Raw genomic sequence first — 19320 nt, forward strand, 5'->3', positions numbered from 1 at the left:
GAGGAAACCGGAGCACCCGGAGGAAACCCACGCAGACACAAGGAGAATGTGCAGACTCCGCACAGTCACCCGAGGCTGGAATTGAATTCACGTCCCTGGAGCTGTGAAGCAACAGTGCTAGCCACTGTGCCACGGTGCCGAGGCCCCTTATACGATGCAAGTCAAGTTGAATAGCCATGTGTTTCACTGTGAGTGCTGGGAAACACACGGTTAAATACACTCACGAGGGGACTTTATTCCCATTTGGGAGAATCGAGCCCTGCACCTTGTGACTCAGCTTCAGTCCAGGCAGTGCATTTACCCTCCGAGCCAGAATAAGGGTTAGAGATGCACAGGGATCTGAGTTGGGGAAGAGCAGAATATGTACCTGGAGCTTGCTCCGCTGAGTGAACATGAGACAATATCTGAAAGTTAAAGCCTCGGTCTGCTTTGCCATACCTCCTGGCCTTGCTGTCCTGTTTATTTGCTAATGTTTAACTTGCAAAACAAGTTCAGGTGAATGTTTGTGTTGTGGTTTTCCCTGTTACGTCAGTCAAACAAGATACAGCACATTGTGGGTGTGCCCAGGAACCTGCCAGGTAATGATCAGCCATTCACACCCTCCCCTTTAACATTCACTTGCTCCACGATTACCCTGGTCACTGACCCGAACCAAAGCAGCAGGTGTAGGCCGACAGGGACATGTTTGAACTGGTCACTCACCAAACCAAAGTACACCTGGCATCTTGGTAAGAAATGTACTTCTTTACTTGTACTCAGCGATCACTGATCTATGAACAGTCAGACTAGACCTAGCGTGTTAGTGACAGGAGCAGAATCAGCACGAGAATACCATTTACACAAGTACTGTGTCGAAACAATGAAACATTTCTATCTGGTAATGGTATTGAATTTTATTTCTGGTTTACTTCCTCCTGTTTCTCCTGTTTGCTCTGAATTCCCTTTTGAAGTTTCACACCTTTTTCTTTTTCATTCTCCTCTGTTTTTTCCGATCTCTTATCATAGATTATCAGAGAATTTACAGTGCAGAATGGTACCTTCCTTTATCTCTTCTTGTCTACCTTTCTCTCTGTCTGTCTATCATTCTTCCTCGCTATGTCACTCTCTTTCTCTCTGGCTTCCCCTCTTCCCCACATGCTGATTTTTATTGGGACCTGGGAGTCGTGTGGAGGTGGCAGCTCTGTACGACGTGAGGGTCAGCAGACCTTTGCTCCCAGGCCCAGTCTACGTGGGGCTGCCACCTCCACTCAGGGGGAGACAGCGCGAGCCTGGGAGGTGGTGGAGGTGGAAGCTTGGGGATGGGATGGGGAGAGTGACTGACTGAGTGAGGGAGGGATTGGGTGAGTGACTGAGGGAGGGAGGGAGGAATGGTGAGAGTGACTGAGGGAGGGAGGGATTGGGAGAGTGACTGAGGGAGGGAGGGATTGGGAGAGTGACGGAGGGAGGGAGGGATCAGGAGAATGACGGAGGGAGGGAGGGATCGGGAGAGTGACGGAGGGAGGGAGGGAGGGAATTGGGAGAGTGACTGAGGGACGGAGAGAGGGATTGGGAGAGTGACGGAGGGAGGGAGGGATCGGGAGAGTGACGGAGGGAGGGATTGGGAGAATGACTGAGGGAGGGAGGGATTGGGAGAGTGACGGAGGGAGGGATGGGGAGAGTGACTGAGGGAGGGAGGGATCGGGAGAGTGACGGAGGGAGGGAGGGATTGGGAGAATGACTGAGGGAGGGAGGGATCGGGAGAGTGACGGAGAGAGGGAGGGATCGGGAGAGTGACGGAGGGAGGGAGGGAGGGATTGAGAGAATGACTGAGGGAGGGAGGGATCGGGAGAGTGACGGAGGGAGGGAGGATCGGGAGAGTGACTGAGGGAGGGAGGGAGGGATGCGGAGAGTGACTGAGGGAGGGAGGGATTGGGAGAGTGACTGAGGGAGGGACGGAGGATGCAGAGAGTGACTGAGGGAGGGAGGGATCGGGAGAGTGACTGAGGGAGGGAGGGATGGAGAGTGGAGGAGGGAGGGATCGGGAGAGTGACTGAGGGAGGGACGGAGGGATGCGGAGAGTGACTGAGGGAGGGAGGGATCGGGAGAGTGACTGAGGGAGGGAGGGATGGAGAGAGTGATTGAGGGAGGGAGGGATTAGGAGAGTGACTGAGGGAGGGAGGGATGGAGGGATCGGGAGAGTGACTGAGGGAGGGATTGGGAGAGTGACTGAGGGAGGGAGGGATTGGGAGAGTGACTGAGGGAGGGAGGGATGGAGAGAGTGACTGAGGGAGGGAGGGATCGGGAGAGTGACTGAGGGAGGGACGGAGGGATGCGGAGTGACTGAGGGAGGGAGGGATCGGGAGAGTGACAGGGAGGGAGGGATGGAGAGAGTGATTGAGGGAGGGAGGGATTAGGAGAGTGACTGAGGGAGGGAGGGATGGAGGGATCGGGAGAGTGACTGAGGGGGAGGGATTGGGAGAGTGACTGAGGGAGGGAGGGATTGGGAGAGTGACTGAGGGAGGGAGGGATCGGGAGAGTGACTGAGGGAGGGAGGGATCGGGAGAGTGACTGAGGGAGGGAGGGATGGGGAGAGTGACTGAGGGAGGGAGGGATGGGAGAGAGTGTGAGGGAGGGAGGGATCGGAGAGTGACGAGGGAGGGAGGGATTGGGAGAATGACTGAGGGAGGGAGGGATCGGGAGAGTGACGGAGAGAGGGAGGGATCGGGAGAGTGACGGAGGGAGGGATTGAGAGAATGACTGAGGGAGGGAGGGATCGGGAGATGGACGGGGAGGGAGGGATCGGGAGAGTGACTGAGGGAGGGAGGGATGGGGAGAGTGACTGAGGGAGGGAGGGATCGGGAGAGTGACTGAGGGAGGGAGGGATGGAGAGAGTGATTGAGGGAGGGAGGGATTAGGAGAGTGACTGAGGGAGGGAGGGAGAGTGATTGAGGGAGGGAGGGGATTCTGATAGTTTATGTCAAATGAACCTCTAGTTAAAATAGCGGTCACCTCTCCGAGATCTCATCGGAGCCTGGTTATAATTTACTGGTCCCACCCGTTGTGACAGGTGTCCTTCTCATCTATTCAGAGGAGCAGGTTTTGGGCAGAATCTGAAAGAAGGCAGCAGGTAATCTCAGGCCACATTTTAGTTGCCTGCCCACCGATTTTCCCCCATTTGAGCTGGATTCAAATTGAGTCATTTCTGTCTGTCTCTCTCTCTCTCCGTCTCTGTCTCCCTGTCACTCTGTCTCTGTCTCATAATTAACTTCTCTCAGTCTCTCTCTCATTCCATGTCTATATTGGAACAATGTTGAAGTGACTAGTAAATGAATGATGACAAAGATTAGAACAGATACTAAGTTCTAGGATAATGACGAGAGGAACCGTCGTGATGTAATGAAGTACGTTAAGAATATGAATGTTAGCTATTTTTTATATGAACCGAGGAAGGGTGGCTGATTTTACACTCGATCGCTGACGTCTTCAGTATAATAAGAGGCGGGAATGAGAGAGCTCAAGATAGTGGGTCAGATTGAATGCAGAATTCGATCCAGATTGACTTTCCTCTGTCAGGCACAAAGTGTTCAAAGAGCTGTGGAGGATACCAGTCTGTCCAACTCTACACTGCCAGCCATGTTGGCTGGAACTGAAAGTACAACTTGGACTGCTTACCAATGCTTTAGTGGGTAAATAGCATGCTCTCTCTCTCTCATCTATATAAATGCAAGTTGTGTGTTTCTGAGCATATTGATTTGAGGTTGTGCCTGTGCTGAGGATAAGCTCTGTGTGGGCTATGACAATGATGGTCACACACTGGGTTTAAGGTGTCAGAGGGCATCGGTTGACAGCACAAGGCACACCCTCACCGTCAGCACTGAGGAATAGGCTGTTGGAGATTCTGTATCAATACGGCCGGGGTGGAAGAGGCAGGATATGGACTGGGTTTGTTCCAGTCCCTTCCAGGGAATCTGTCTGTTTCTGAGGGCTTTAAATGAGAGGATTTAATGTTTGTGGCCTGACACTCAGGCTGCAATATCTCTAACGTGGAGTCAGTGAAACCAGATCTGGAAATCCAACAACATGCGAGTGCAAAATAGTATTTACACAACAAACAGAACCCACAGTTCAAATGGTGAAGTGGCAGCCCCAGCAAGGTAGACTCTCCAGTATATTGTTTGTACCAAGAGGGATGGAAGGTAGAAATAAACATGCTTTGTGTATTAATCAAATTGATGATCAGAACCAAGTAAAAGCTGCAATGGTCAAAGCTCTCCAGGCACCCAGATGTGCACACTTCTCCACGTGTACCATTGAGAGAGGGCCAGAGCTGCAAACAGGCACGGATTGGTGTTGGGAAGAGGACAGTGTGTCCCTGGGGAAATTGGCTAACTGGGCCGTTGAGATCCTGCTGTGCTGTTTGGTGGGTTCCTCAGCAGCTTCTCGGTCTGTTTGCTGGAACACCGAGCCATTGCTGTGATAACAGATTTTTTTTTTTCTTTATTCCTAGGTCCAGTTCGTCAGACACATTTAAATCGAGTGAAAGCTTTGGTGTCAGGCAGCCTGCTCGGAACAAGATCAAGCGACACAACAGAAGCCTGGCCACAGTGTTCAGGGGCCGGAGCTTCAAGGACGAGAAGTCTGACAACGAGGAGGGACATGACGCAGCCACGGACGACCCCACTGAGCTCTCCACCCAGGTCACAGCCCCCGGTGTGCTCAAGATCTTTGGTGATGAGATTTGCGCAGGTGCCAATTACAAGAGTGTGTTGGCAACGCCATGCTCCAGTGCACTGGAGCTGGTGAAGGAGGCGCTGGAAAGGTTGGTCCTTGCTGTTCCTTTCAATACTTGGCTTCGGGATTCAACACAAGACATGGTAGAAAATCACCTTGGGCAGGAAAGCAATATAATCGTCAATGAGTCAGCTGCATATTTCCCACACTAACTAATTCACCTGCCCATTAACTTGAAAGTCTTGCATTTCTATAGCACTTTTCATAATCTCAACATCACTTAATAGCCAATGGGGTACGTTTGTAGTGTAGTCGCTATGATAATGTGGCAACTGATTTTTGCGCAGATTCTTGCCTCACAAGTCTTATTGAATTCTTTGAGGAGGTGGCTAAACACGTGGATGAAGGTAAAGCAGTGGATGTAGTGTACATGGATTCTAGTAAGGCATTTGATAAGGTTCCCCATGGTAGGCTTATGCAGAAAGTAAGGAGGCATGGGATAGTGGGAAATTTGGCCAGTTGGATAACGAACTGGCTAACCGATAGAAGACAGAGAGTGGTGGTGGATGGCAAATATTCAGCCTGGAGCCCAGTTACCAGTGGCGTACCACAGGGATCAGTTCTGGGTCCTCTGCTGTTTGTGATTTTCATTAATGACTTGGATGAGGGAGTTGAAGGGTGGGTTAGTAAATTTGCAGATGATACGAAGATCGGTGGAGTTGTGGATAGTGAGGAGGGCTGTTGTCGTCTGCAAAGAGACATAGATAGAATGCAGAGCTGGGCTGAGAAGTGGCAGATGGAGTTTAACCCTGACAAGTGTGAGGTTGTCCATTTTGGAAGGACAAATATGAATGCGGAATACAGGGTTAACGGTAGGGTTCTTGGCAATGTAGAGGAGCAGAGAGATCTTGGGGTCTATGTTCATAGATCTTTGAAAGTTGCCACTCAAGTGGATAGAGCTGTGAAGAAGGACCTATGGTGTGCTAGCGTTCATTAGCAGAGGGATTGAATTTAAGAGCCTGTGAGGGGATGATTGCAGCTGTACAAAACCTTGGTAAGGCCACATTTGGAGTATTGTGAGCAGTTCTGGTCGCCTCATTTTAGGAAGGATGTGGAAGCTTTGGAAAAGGTGCAAAGGAGATTTACCAGGATGTTGCCTGGAATGGAGAGTAGGTCTTACGAGGAAAGGTTGAGGGTGCTAGGCCTTTTCTCATTAGAACGGAGAAGGATGAGGGGCGACTTGATAAAGGTTTATAAGATGATCAGGGGAATAGATAGAGTAGACAGTCAGAGACTTTTTCCCTGGGTGGAACAAACCATTACAAGGGGACATAAATGTAAGGTGAATGGTGGAAGATATAGAGGGGATGTCAGAGGTAGGTTCTTTACCCAGAGAGTAGTGGGGGCATGGAATGCACTGCCTGTGGAAGTAGTTGAGTCGGAAACATTAGGGACCTTCAAGCGGCTATTGGATAGGTACATGGATTAGGGTAGAATGATGGGGTGTAGATAAATTGTTCTTAATCTAGGACATATGTTCGGCACAGCATAGTGGGCCGAAGGGCCTGTTCTATGTTTTCAGCACCCAAAGATAGCAACATGATAGTGACCAGGTATTGTGGGGTTTTTTGCTGGTTGAGGAATAAAGACATTGAGGGATAATTTCCCTGCTGTACCTGAGATTCTTCACACCCAGCAGAGGACAGACAGAGCTTTGCTCTAATATCGCATCAGCCGGCCTCGGATCAGGAGAGTTACTGAATGACTGAGGAGTGTTTTGTGATCCCCGAGATTAATTTCAGCAAAAAGGTGATCCTGAAAATGCCGAGTATCCTGTGTGTTCCAGTTGGGGGCCAAGTGGGAAATGATGGCGGACAATCCTCGGAAGCATTCGGAAGCAAGCCGACCATTTTAATTCTTCACTCTGCTGTCACGTTAATTTATCTGCCTGCGACCTGCCTGTTGCAGTGTCCGAATCAGGTTTAACAGCACCACCAACACCAGCCCCCCCCTCTTCTCATCACCACCAACACCAGCCCCCCCCTTCTCATCACCAACACCAGCCCCCCCCTCGTCTCATCACCAACACCAGCCCCCCCTCTTCTCATCACCACCAACACCAGCCCCCCCTCTTCTCATCACCACCAACACCAGCCCCCCCTCTTCTCATCACCACCAACACCAGCCCCCCCCCTCGTCTCATCACCACCAACACCAGCCCCCCCTCTTCTCATCACCACCAACACCAGCCCCCCCTCTTCTCATCACCACCAACACCAGCCCCCCCCTTCTCATCACCACCAACACCAGCCCCCCCTCTTCTCATCACCACCAACACCAGCCCCCCCTCTTCTCATCACCACCAACACCAGCCCCCCCTCGTCTCATCACCACCAACACCAGCCCCCCCCCTTCTCATCACCACCAACACCAGCCCCCCCTCTTCTCATCACCACCAACACCAGCCCCCCCCCCTCTTCTCATCACCACCACCACCAGCCCCCCCCTTCTCATCACCACCAACACCAGCCCCCCCCCTTCTCATCACCACCAACACCAGCCCCCCCCTCTTCTCATCACCACCAACACCAGCCCCCCCCTTCTCATCACCACCAACACCAGCCCCCCCTCTTCTCATCACCACCAACACCAGCCCCCCCCCTCTTCTCATCACCACCAACACCAGCCCCCCCCTTCTCATCACCACCAACACCAGCCCCCCCCTTCTCATCACCACCACACCAGCCCCCCCCTCTTCTCATCACCACCAACACCAGCCCCCCCTCTTCTCATCACCACCAACACCAGCCCCCCCCCCTTCTCATCACCACCAACACCAGCCCCCCCTCTTCTCATCACCACCAACACCAGCCCCCCCTCTTCTCATCACCACCAACACCAGCCCCCCCCTCGTCTCATCACCACCAACACCAGCCCCCCCTCTTCTCATCACCACCAACACCAGCCCCCCCTCTTCTCATCACCACCAACACCAGCCCCCCCCTCTTCTCATCACCACCAACACCAGCCCCCCCCCCCCTTCTCATCACCACCAACACCAGCCCCACCTCTTCTCATCACCACCAACACCAGCCCCCCCTCTTCTCATCACCACCAACACCAGCCCCCCCCTCGTCTCATCACCACCAACACCAGCCCCCCCTCTTCTCATCACCACCAACACCAGCCCCCCCTCTTCTCATCACCACCAACACCAGCCCCCCCCTCTTCTCATCACCACCAACACCAGCCCCCCCTCTTCTCATCACCACCAACACCAGCCCCCCCCTCTTCTCATCACCACCAACACCAGCCCCCCCTCTTCTCATCACTAACACCAGCCCCCCCTCTTCTCATCACCACCAACACCAGCCCCCCCCCTTCTCACCACCACTTTCTAGTGTCTGCATTGAGTTGAACACTATCTGCCTGCTCTGCCACTGTTTCTTTGCTGGTGTCGGCCTTAATCTTGTTTTTCTTGTTTTTGTTTTTGGTCGGCTGCACGCACGTCCTCCACACACAGCTTCTGTCATTTCACTTGGCCCATTACCACTCCCTCTGGCTCTGCCCCACACAGCTCTGTCCTTTAACTTGGCCCATTACCACTCCCTCTGGCTCTGCCCCACACAGCTCTGTCCTTTAACTTGGCCCATTACCACTCCCTCTGGCTCTGCCACACACAGCTTCTGTCATTTCACTTGGCCCATTACTACTCCCTCTGACTCTGCCCCACACAGCTTCTGTTCTTTCATCTTGTCACCCAGCCCTGACCTTTAACAATGTCCCCCTCCCCACAACTCCATTTCAACTCCTTAACACCAGTCACAGCTCCAATCTTTCCCAGTTCTGATCAAAGGTCACAAACCAGAAATGTTAACGGATTCTCTCTCCACCCACACTGCCAGACTGGCTGTGTATTTCCAGTTTTCCTCCAGGCTTCCACAGACACTGTCTCACCCAGCACCCTGCCCGCAGTCTGAGGTCACCCAGCACCCTGCCCGCAGTCTGTGTCACCCAGCACCCTGCCCGCAGTCTGTACCTCACCCAGCACCATGCCCGCAGTCTGTGTCACCCAGCACCCTGCCCGCAGTCTGTACCTCACCCAGCACCCTGCCCGCAGTCTGTACCTCACCCAGCACCCTGCCCGCAGTCTGTGTCACCCAGCACCCTGCCCGCAGTCTGTGCTCACCCAGCACCCATGCCCGCAGTCTGTACGTCACCCAGCACCCTGCCCGCAGTCTGTACCTCACCCAGCACCCTGCCCGCAGTCTGTACCTCACCCAGCACCCTGCCCGCAGTCTGTACCTCACCCAGCACCCTGCCCGCAGTCTGTGTCACCCAGCACCCTGCCCGCAGTCTGTACCTCACCCAGCACCCTGCCCGCAGTCTGTGTCACCCAGCACCCTGCCCGCATGTCTGTGTCACCCAGCACCCTGCCCGCAGTCTGTACCTCACCCAGCACCCTGCCCGCAGTCTGTGCCTCACCCAGCACCCTGCCCGCAGTCTGTGTCACCCAGCACCCTGCCCGCAGTCTGTGTCACCCAGCACCCTGCCCGCAGTCTGTACCTCACCCAGCACCCTGCCCGCAGTCTGTACCTCACCCAGCACCCTGCCCGCAGTCTGTACCTCACCCAGCACCCTGCCCGCAGTCTGTCTTACCCAGCACCCTGCCCGCAGTCTGTGTCACCCAGCACCCTGCCCGCAGTCTGTGTCACCCAGCACCCTGCCCGCAGTCTGTACCTCACCCAGCACCCTGCCCGCAGTCTGTGCCTCACCCAGCACCCTGCCCGCAGTCTGTGCCTCACCCAGCACCCTGCCCGCAGTCTGTACCTCACCCAGCACCCTGCCCGCAGTCTGTGTCACCCAGCACCCTGCCCGCAGTCTGTACCTCACCCAGCACCCTGCCCGCAGTCTGTACCTCACCCAGCACCCTGCCCGCAGTCTGTGTCACCCAGCACCCTGCCCGCAGTCTGTGTCTCACCCAGCACCCTGCCCGCTGTCTGTGTCACCCAGCACCCTGCCCGCAGTCTGTGCCTCACCCAGCACCCTGCCCGCAGTCTGTACCTCACCCAGCACCCTGCCCGCAGTCTGTGCCTCACCCAGCACCCTGCCCGCAGTCTGTGTCTCACCCAGCACCCTGCCCGCAGTCTGTGTCTCACCCAGCACCCTGCCCGCAGTCTGTACCTCACCCAGCACCCTGCCCGCAGTTTGTGTCACCCAGCACCCTGCCCGCAGTCTGTACCTCACCCAGCACCCTGCCTGCAGTCTGTACCTCACCCAGCACCCTGCCCGCAGTCTGTACCTCACCCAGCACCCTGCCCGCAGTCTGTGTCACCCAGCACCCTGCCCGCAGTCTGTACCTCACCCAGCACCCTGCCCGCAGTCTGTACCTCACCCAGCACCCTGCCCGCAGACTGTACCTCACCCAGCACCCTGCCCGCAGTCTGTACCTCACCCAGCACCCTGCCCGCAGTCTGTGCCTCACCCAGCACCCAGCCCGCAGTCTGTGCCTCACCCAGCACCCTGCCCGCAGTCTGTGTCACCCAGCACCCTGCCCGCAGTCTGTGTCACCCAGCACCCTGCCCGCAGTCTGTGTCACCCAGCACCCAGCCCGCAGTCTGTGCCTCACCCAGCACCCTGCCCGCAGTCTGTGTCACCCAGCACCCTGCCCGCAGTCTGTACCTCACCCAGCACCCTGCCCGCAGTCTGAGTCACCCAGCACCCTGCCCGCAGTCTGTACCTCACCCAACACCCTGCCCGCAGTCTGTACCTCACCCAGCACCCTGCCCGCAGTCTGTACCTCACCCAGCACCCTGCCCGCAGTCTGTGTCACCCAGCACCCTGCCCGCAGTCTGTGTCACCCAGCACCCTGCCCGCAGTCTGAGTCACCCAGCACCCTGCCCGCAGTCTGTACCTCACCCAGCACCCTGCCCGCAGTCTGTACCTCACCCAGCACCCTGCCCGCAGTCTGTCTCACCCAGCACCCTGCCCGCAGTCTGTGTCACCCAGCACCCTGCCCGCAGTCTGTGTCACCCAGCACCCTGCCCGCAGTCTGTGTCACCCAGCACCCTGCCCGCAGTCTGTACCTCACCCAGCACCCTGCCCGCAGTCTGTGTCACCCAGCACCCTGCCCGTAGTCTGTGTCACCCAGCACCCTGCCCGCAGTCTGTGCCTCACCCAGCACCCTGCCCGCAGTCTGTACCTCACCCAGTACCCTGCCCACAGTCTGTGTCTCACCCAGCACCCTGCCCGCAGTCTGTACCTCACCCAGCACCCTGCCCGCAGTCTGTACCTCACCCAGTACCCTGCCCGCAGTCTGTGCCTCACCCAGCACCCTGCCCGCAGTCTGTACCTCACCCAGCACCCTGCCCGCAGTCTGTACCTCACCCAGCACCCTGCCCGCAGTCTGTGCCTCACCCAGCACCCTGCCCGCAGTCTGTACCTCACCCAGCACCCTGCCCACAGTCTGTACCTCACCCAGCACCCTGCCCGCAGTCTGTACCTCACCCAGCACCCTGCCCGCAGTCTGTACCTCACCCAGCACCCTGCCCACAGTCTGTGTCTCACCCAGCACCCTGCCCGCAGTCTGTACCTCACCCAGCACCCTGCCCGCAGTCTGTGTCACCCAGCACCCTGCCCGCAGTCTGTGTCACCCAGCACCCTGCCCGCAGTCTGTACCTCACCCAGCACCCTGCCCGCAGTCTGTGTCACCCAGCACCCTGCCCGCAGTCTGTACCTCACCCAGCACCCAGCCCGCAGTCTGTACCTCACCCAGCACCCTGCCCGCAGTCTGTTCCTCACCCAGCACCCTGCCCGCAGTCTGTGCCTCACGCAGCACCCTGCCCGCAGTCTGTACCTCACCCAGCACCCTGCCCGCAGTCTGTACCTCACCCAGCACCCTGCCCGCAGTCTGTGTCACCCAGCACCCTGCCCGCAGTCTGTGCCTCACCCAGCACCCTGCCCGCAGTCTGTGCCTCACCCAGCACCCTGCCCGCAGTCTGTGTCACCCAGCACCCTGCCCGCAGTCTGTGTCACCCAGCACCCTGCCCGCAGTCTGTTCCTCACCCAGCACCCTGCCCGCAGTCTGTATCTCACCCAGCACCCTGCCCGCAGTCTGTGTCACCCAGCACCCTGCCCGCAGTCTGTGCCTCACCCAGCACCCTGCCCGCAGTCTGTGTCACCCAGCACCCTGCCCGCAGTCTGTGTCACCCAGCACCCTGCCCGCAGTCTGTACCTCACCCAGCACCCTGCCCGCAGTCTGTGTCACCCAGCACCCTGCCCGCAGTCTGTACCTCACCCAGCACCCTGCCCGCAGTCTGTACCTCACCCAGCACCCTGCCCGCAGTCTGTGTCACCCAGCACCCTGCCCGCAGTCTGTGTCACCCAGCACCCTGCCCGCAGTCTGTGTCACCCAGCACCCTGCCCGCAGTCTGTGCCTCACCCAGCACCCTGCCCGCAGTCTGTACCTCACCCAGCACCCTGCCCGCAGTCTGTATCTCACCCAGCACCCTGCCCGCAGTATGTGTCACCCAGCACCCTGCCCGCAGTATGTGTCACCCAGCACCCTGCCCGCAGTCTGTCTCACCCAGCACCCTGCCCGCAGTCTGTGTCACCCAGCACCCTGCCCGCAGTCTGTGTCACCCAGCACCCTGCCCGCAGTCTGTACCTCACCCAGCACCCTGCCCGCAGTCTGTACCTCACCCAGCACCCTGCCCGCAGTCTGTCTCACCCAGCACCCTGCCCGCAGTCTGTACCTCACCCAGCACCCTGCCCGCAGTCTGTCTCACCCAGCACCCTGCCCGCAGTCTGTACCTCACCCAGCACCCTGCCCGCATTCTGTACCTCACCCAGCACCCTGCCCGCAGTCTGTACCTCACCCAGCACCCTGCCCGCAGTCTGTGTCACCCAGCACCCTGCCCGCAGTGTATGTCACCCAGCACCCTGCCCGCAGTCTGTGCCTCACCCAGCACCCTGCCCGCAGTCTGTGCCTCACCCAGCACCCTGCCCGCAGTCTGTGCCTCACCCAGCACCCTGCCCGCAGTCTGTGTCACCCAGCACCCTGCCCGCAGTCTGTACCTCACCCAGCACCCTGCCCGCAGTCTGTACCTCACCCAGCACCCTGCCCGCAGTCTGTACCTCACCCAGCAGCCTGCCCGCAGTCTGTACCTCACCCAGCACCCTGCCCGCAGTCTGTGCCTCACCCAGCACCCTGCCCGCAGTCTGTGCCTCACCCAGCACCCTGCCCGCAGTCTGTACCTCACCCAGCACCCTGCCCGCAGTCTGTACCTCACCCAGCACCCTGCCCGCAGTCTGTACCTCACCCAGCACCCTGCCCGCAGTCTGTGTCACCCAGCACCCTGCCCGCAGTCTGTGTCACCCAGCACCCTGCCCGTAGTCTGTGTCACCCAGCACCCAGCCCGCAGTCTGTGTCACCCAGCACCCTGCCCGCAGTCTGTGTCACCCAGCACCCTGCCCGCAGTCTGTGTCACCCAGCACCCTGCCCGCAGTCTGTGTCACCCAGCACCCTGCCCGCAGTCTGTGCCTCCCAGCACCCTGCCCCCAGTCTGTGTCACCCAGCACCCTGCCCGCAGTCTGTGTCACCCAGCACCCTGCCCGCAGTCTGTACCTCACCCAGCACCCTGCCCGCAGTCTGTACCTCACCCAGCACCCTGCCCGCAGTCTGTACCTCACCCAGTACCCTGCCCGCAGTCTGTATCTCACCCAGCACCCTGCCCGCAGTCTGTGCCTCACCCAGCACCCTGCCCGAAGTCTGTCTCACCCAGCACCCTGCCCGCAGTCTGTGCCTCACCCAGCACCCTGCCCGCAGTCTGTACCTCACCCAGCACCCTGCCCGCAGTCTGTGTCACCCAGCACCCTGCCCGCAGTCTGTGTCACCCAGCACCCTGCCCGCAGTCTGTGCCTCACCCAGCACCCTGCCCGCAGTCTGTACCTCACCCAGCACCCTGCCCGCAGTCTGTACCTCACCCAGCACCCTGCCCGCAGTCTGTGTCACCCAGCACCCTGCCCACAGTCTGTGTCACCCAGCACCCTGCCCGCAGTCTGTACCTCACCCAGCACCCTGCCCGCAGTCTGTACCTCACCCAGCACCCTGCCCGCAGTCTGTGTCACCCAGCACCCTGCCCGCAGTCTGTGTCACCCAGCACCCTGCCCGCAGTCTGTACCTCACCCAGCACCCTGCCCGCAGTCTGTGCCTCACCCAGCACCCTGCCCGCAGTCTGTGTCACCCAGCACCCTGCCCGCAGTCTGTACCTCACCCAGCACCCTGCCCGCAGTCTGTGTCACCCAGCACCCTGCCCGCAGTCTGTGTCACCCAGCACCCTCCCCGCAGTCTGTGTCACCCAGCACCCTGCCCGCAGTCTGTATCTCACCCAGCACCCTGCCCGCAGTCTGTGTCACCCAGCACCCTGCCCGCAGTCTGTGTCACCCAGCACCCTGCCCGCAGTCTGTACCTCACCCAGCACCCTGCCCGCAGTCTGTGTCACCCAGCACCCTGCCCACAGTCTGTACCTCACCCAGCACCCTGCCCGCAGTCTGTGCCTCACCCAGCACCCTGCCCGCAGTCTGTGTCACCCAGCACCCTGCCCGCAGTCTGTGTCACCCAGCACCCTGCCCGCAGTCTGTACCTCACCCAGCACCCTGCCCGCTGTCTGTGTCACCCAGCACCCTGCCCGCAGTCTGTACCTCACCCAGCACCCTGCCCGCAGTCTGTACCTCACCCAGCACCCTGCCCGCAGTCTGTGTCACCCAGCACCCTGCCCGCAGTCTGTGTCACCCAGCACCCTGCCCGCAGTCTGTATCTCACCCAGCACCCTGCCCGCAGTCTGTACCTCACCCAGCACCCTGCCCGCAGTCTGTGTCACCCAGCACCCTGCCCGCAGTCTGTGCCTCACCCAGCACCCTGCCCGCAGTCTGTGTCACCCAGCACCCTGCCCGCAGTCTGTACCTCACCCAGCACCCTGCCCGCAGTCTGTGTCACCCAGCACCCTGCCCACAGTCTGTACCTCACCCAGCACCCTGCCCGCAGTCTGTGCCTCACCCAGCACCCTGCCCGCAGTCTGTGTCACCCAGCACCCTGCCCGCAGTCTGTACCTCACCCAGCACCCTGCCCACAGTCTGTGTCTCACCCAGCACCCTGCCCGCAGTCTGTGTCACCCAGCACCCTGCCCGCAGTCTGTACCTCACCCAGTACCCTGCCCGCAGTCTGTGTCTCACCCAGCACCCTGCCCGCAGTCTGTGTCACCCAGCACCCTGCCCGCAGTCTGTGTCACCCAGCACCCTGCCGCAGTCTGTGTCACCCAGCACCCTGCCCGCAGTCTGTACCTCACCCAGCACCCTGCCCGCAGTCTGTACCTCACCCAGCACCCTGCCCGCAGTCTGTGTCACCCAGCACCCTGCCCGCTGTCTGTGTCACCCAGCACCCTGCCCGCAGTCTGTGTCACCCAGCACCCTGCCCGCAGTCTGTACCTCACCCAGCACCCTGCCCGCAGTCTGTGTCACCCAGCACCCTGCCCGCAGTCTGTGCCTCACCCAGCACCCTGCCCGCAGTCTGTACCTCACCCAGCACCCTGCCCGCAGTCTGTACCTCACCCAGCACCCTGCCCGCAGTCTGTACCTCACCCAGCACCCTGCCCGCAGTCTGTACCTCACCCAGCACCCTGCCCACAGTCTGTGTCACCCAGCACCCTGCCCGCAGTCTGTGACTCACCCAGCACCCTGCCCGCAGTCTGTACCTCACCCAGCACCCTGCCCACAGTCTGTGTCACCCAGCACCCTGCCCGCAGTCTGTACCTCACCCAGCACCCTGCCCGCAGTCTGTGTCACCCAGCACCCTGCCCGCAGTCTGTGTCACCCAGCACCCTGCCCGCAGTCTGTACCTCACCCAGCACCCTGCCCACAGTCTGTGTCACCCAGCACCCTGCCCGCAGTCTGTACCTCACCCAGCACCCTGCCCACAGTCTGTGTCACCCAGCACCCTGCCCGCAGTCTGTACCTCACCCAGCACCCTGCCCGCAGTCTGTGCCTCACCCAGCACCCTGCCCGCAGTCTGTGCCTCACCCAGCACCCTGCCCGCAGTCTGTACCTCACCCAGCACCCTGCCCGCAGTCTGTGCCTCACCCAGCACCCTGCCCGCAGTCTGTACCTCACCCAGCACCCTGCCCGCAGTCTGTACCTCACCCAGCACCCTGCCCGCAGTCTGTGCCTCACCCAGCACCCTGCCCGCAGTCTGTGTCACCCAGCACCCTGCCCGCAGTCTGTGTCACCCAGCACCCTGCCCGCAGTCTGTGTCACCCAGCACCCTGCCCGCAGTCTGTACCTCACCCAGCACCCTGCCCGCAGTCTGTGTCACCCAGCACACTGCCCACAGTCTGTGTCACCCAGCACCCTGCCCGCAGTCTGTGCCTCACCCAGCACCCTGCCCGCAGTCTGTGCCTCACCCAGCACCCTGCCCGCTGTCTGTCTCACCCAGCACCCTGCCCGCAGTCTGTGTCACCCAGCACCCTGCCCGCAGTCTGTGCCTCACCCAGCACCCTGCCCGCAGTCTGTGCCTCACCCAGCACCCTGCCCGCAGTCTGTACCTCACCCAGCACCCTGCCCGCAGTCTGTACCTCACCCTGCACCCTGCCCGCAGTCTGTGTCACCCAGCACCCTGCCCGCAGTCTGTACCTCACCCAGCACCCTGCCCGCAGTCTGTGTCACCCAGCACCCTGCCCGCAGTCTGTGTCACCCAGCACCCTGCCCGCAGTCTGTACCTCACCCAGCACCCTGCCCGCAGTCTGTGTCACCCAGCACCCTGCCCGCAGTCTGTACCTCACCCAGCACCCTGCCCGCAGTCTGTACCTCACCCAGCACCCTGCCCGCAGTCTGTACCTCACCCAGCACCCTGCCCGCAGTCTGTGCCTCACCCAGCGCCCTGCCCGCAGTCTGTGTCACCCAGCACCCTGCCCGCAGTCTGTACCTCACCCAGCACCCTGCCCGCAGTCTGTGTCACCCAGCACCCTGCCCGCTGTCTGTGTCACCTAGCACCCTGCCCGCAGTCTGTACCTCACCCAGCACCCTGCCCGCAGTCTGTGTCACCCAGCACCCTGCCCGCTGTCTGTGTCACCCAGCACCCTGCCCGCTGTCTGTGTGACCCAGCACCCTGCCCACAGTCTGTGTCACCCAGCACCCTGCCCGCAGTCTGTGCCTCACCCAGCACCCTGCCCGCAGTCTGTGCCTCACCCAGCACCCTGCCCGCAGTCTGTGTCACCCAGCACCCTGCCCGCAGTCTGTGCCTCACCCAGCACCCTGCCCACAGTCTGTGTCACCCAGCACCCTGCCCGCTGTCTGTGTCACCCAGCACCCTGCCCGCTGTCTGTGTCACCCAGCACCCTGCCCACAGTCTGTGCCTCATCCAGCACCCTGCCTCACCCAGCACCCTGCCCGCAGTCCGTGCCTCATCCAGCCTCTCACTTTTCAGGGTGAAATTCCATTTGTCACTGTTCTGCCCGTCTGACCAGCCCGTCTATATCGTCCTGTAATCTCAGCCTTTCCTCCTCGCTATTTACCGCATCACCAATGTTCATATCATCTGTGAACTTACTGATCATACCCCCCACATTCACATCTGGATCATTAATGTACACTACACACAGCAAGGGACCCAGCACCGATCCCTGTGGTACACACTGGACACCGGCTTCCATTCACAACAAGCTTTAACCATCACCCTCTGCCTCCTCCCTCTGAGACAATGGTGAATGCAATTGGCCAAATTGCCCTGGATCCCATTGGCTCTTACCTTCTTCATCAGCCTCTCATGTGGATTCTTGTCAAAAGCCTTACTGAGTCCAGTTAGACTACATCAACCACACTTCATCTACACACCGTTTGATGGGGACAGAGTAGAGGGAGCTTTACTCTGTATCTAACCCCGTGCTGTACCTGTCCTGGGAGTGTTTGATGGGGACAGTGTAGAGGGAGCTTTACTCTGTATCTAACCCCCTGCTGTACCTGTCCTGGGAGTGTTTGATGGGGACAGTGTAGAGGGAGCTTTACTCTGTATCTAACCCCGTGCTGTACCTGTCCTGGGAGTGTTTGATGGGGACAGTGTAGAGGGGGCTTTACTCTGTATCTAACCCCGTGCTGTACCTGTCCTGGGAGTGTTTGATGGGAACGGTGTAGAAGGATGATGTATGATGCAATGGCTGATGGTAAATGCCGGCCTATGTGTTTGCAATCTGCACAGTCTGAGGAGAGATTTTTAAATCCAGAAATTGATGTCCCTGACTACTTGTGAAGAATTTATCGTAAAATAAACGTTTATTGGGAAATAGGAAAAACAATATAACTCCACTTAAAAACAACAATGGCTTCACGTAGTAACAATACTTTCAAACAGTTCCAAATAATTTTAATTTCACTACCTTCAAAGCTATTCTTCCTCTGATCTCTTCAACAATTACTTATAGATTTTAAAATGTATACAAGTCCAGTAATCGTTACCACACAGGGTGACTAATTTCTCGCGGGGCGTCTTTTGAGGTTACCAGCAGCTGGCATTTTGGATCTGGCATTGTTCACCCTGCTTGCTAGGCTTTGGCCAGTGATTACTGCTGAGACCCTGGTACTGCTCCCCTCACCCTCAGAGATTTCAGAATCTCCTTAAATCCATTATTTCCTTTTCATCTCTCCATTGCCGAACTCAGTTTCTTTAAAAATGCACTCTATAAGAATGTTTCACTTTGTTTCTTTACTTCAGCCTTTATAATTTAAATGAAAATTAAACTCGCTCTGTCCGCATTTTACAAATGCCACCTGTTGTAATCCACGGGAGGCAGGAGTTCCGTCACCACACCAATATTTATTTACAATAACGATATTACAGGAGCAGCTACAAACAGTGCCGCTAGCAGTCCAGTCAACTTAAGACTGGCTCTCAAAGCCTACACAGCTGATTATATGGGCCCCCTCAATGAGCTATCATTGAGGGAGCTCATACTCCAATTGGCCAACCAATAAAGCCAATTGGAGTTCATTACACCACCTTTACTTTACACTCTGCCTACCTTCTCCTTAGAACCACAATAACCCTTTCAAATCTACTCCTGCCCTGTAAACATGGCGCTAAACTTAAAAATGTTTTTTTTCGAGTTCCCAATTACTTTTTTTTCCAATTAAGGGGCAATTTAGCACGGCCAATCCACCTACCCTGCACATCTTTGGGTTGTGGGGGTGAAACCCAATTGAACACGGGAAGAATGTGCAAACTCCACACGGACAGTGACCAGGGGCTGGGGTCGTACCCGGGTCCTCAGTGCTGTGAGGCAGCAGTGCCAACCACTGTGCCATCGTGCTACCCAAACATGGACAAACATGGGGAACAAAGGATATGGGGGGAAAGCGGGATTAGGCTATTGAGTTGGATGATCAGCCATGATCGTGATGGATGGCGGATAAGACTCGAAGGGCTGATCGGCCTTCTGCTGCTCCTATTTTCTGTGTCTGTCCTTACCACATTACCTTATGTAATCATCTGTTTGAAGTTATTCTAAGAATATCCGCAACAGAAACATACTACAAGTTGTTGTTTGGCCTTTCCTGAAAACTGTT

At 58.1% G+C, this 19320-nt stretch overlaps 1 protein-coding gene across 1 annotated transcript in view; it reads left to right on the top strand.

Annotated features, from left to right (window-relative positions):
- The first annotated feature begins 611 nt into the window (after positions 1–611).
- The window catches only part of LOC119953531 (ras-associating and dilute domain-containing protein-like), a 134266-nt gene continuing 115557 nt past the window's right edge, over positions 612–19320 (top strand). The window contains 2 exon segments of the mRNA XM_038777901.1: positions 612–728; positions 4487–4798. Coding sequence (XP_038633829.1) covers positions 682–728; positions 4487–4798 — 359 coding nt within the window. The 5' untranslated portion in view covers positions 612–681.

This window comes from Scyliorhinus canicula, chromosome 18 (genome assembly GCF_902713615.1).
Source record: "Scyliorhinus canicula chromosome 18, sScyCan1.1, whole genome shotgun sequence".
Taxonomy (NCBI): Eukaryota; Metazoa; Chordata; class Chondrichthyes; order Carcharhiniformes; family Scyliorhinidae; genus Scyliorhinus; species Scyliorhinus canicula.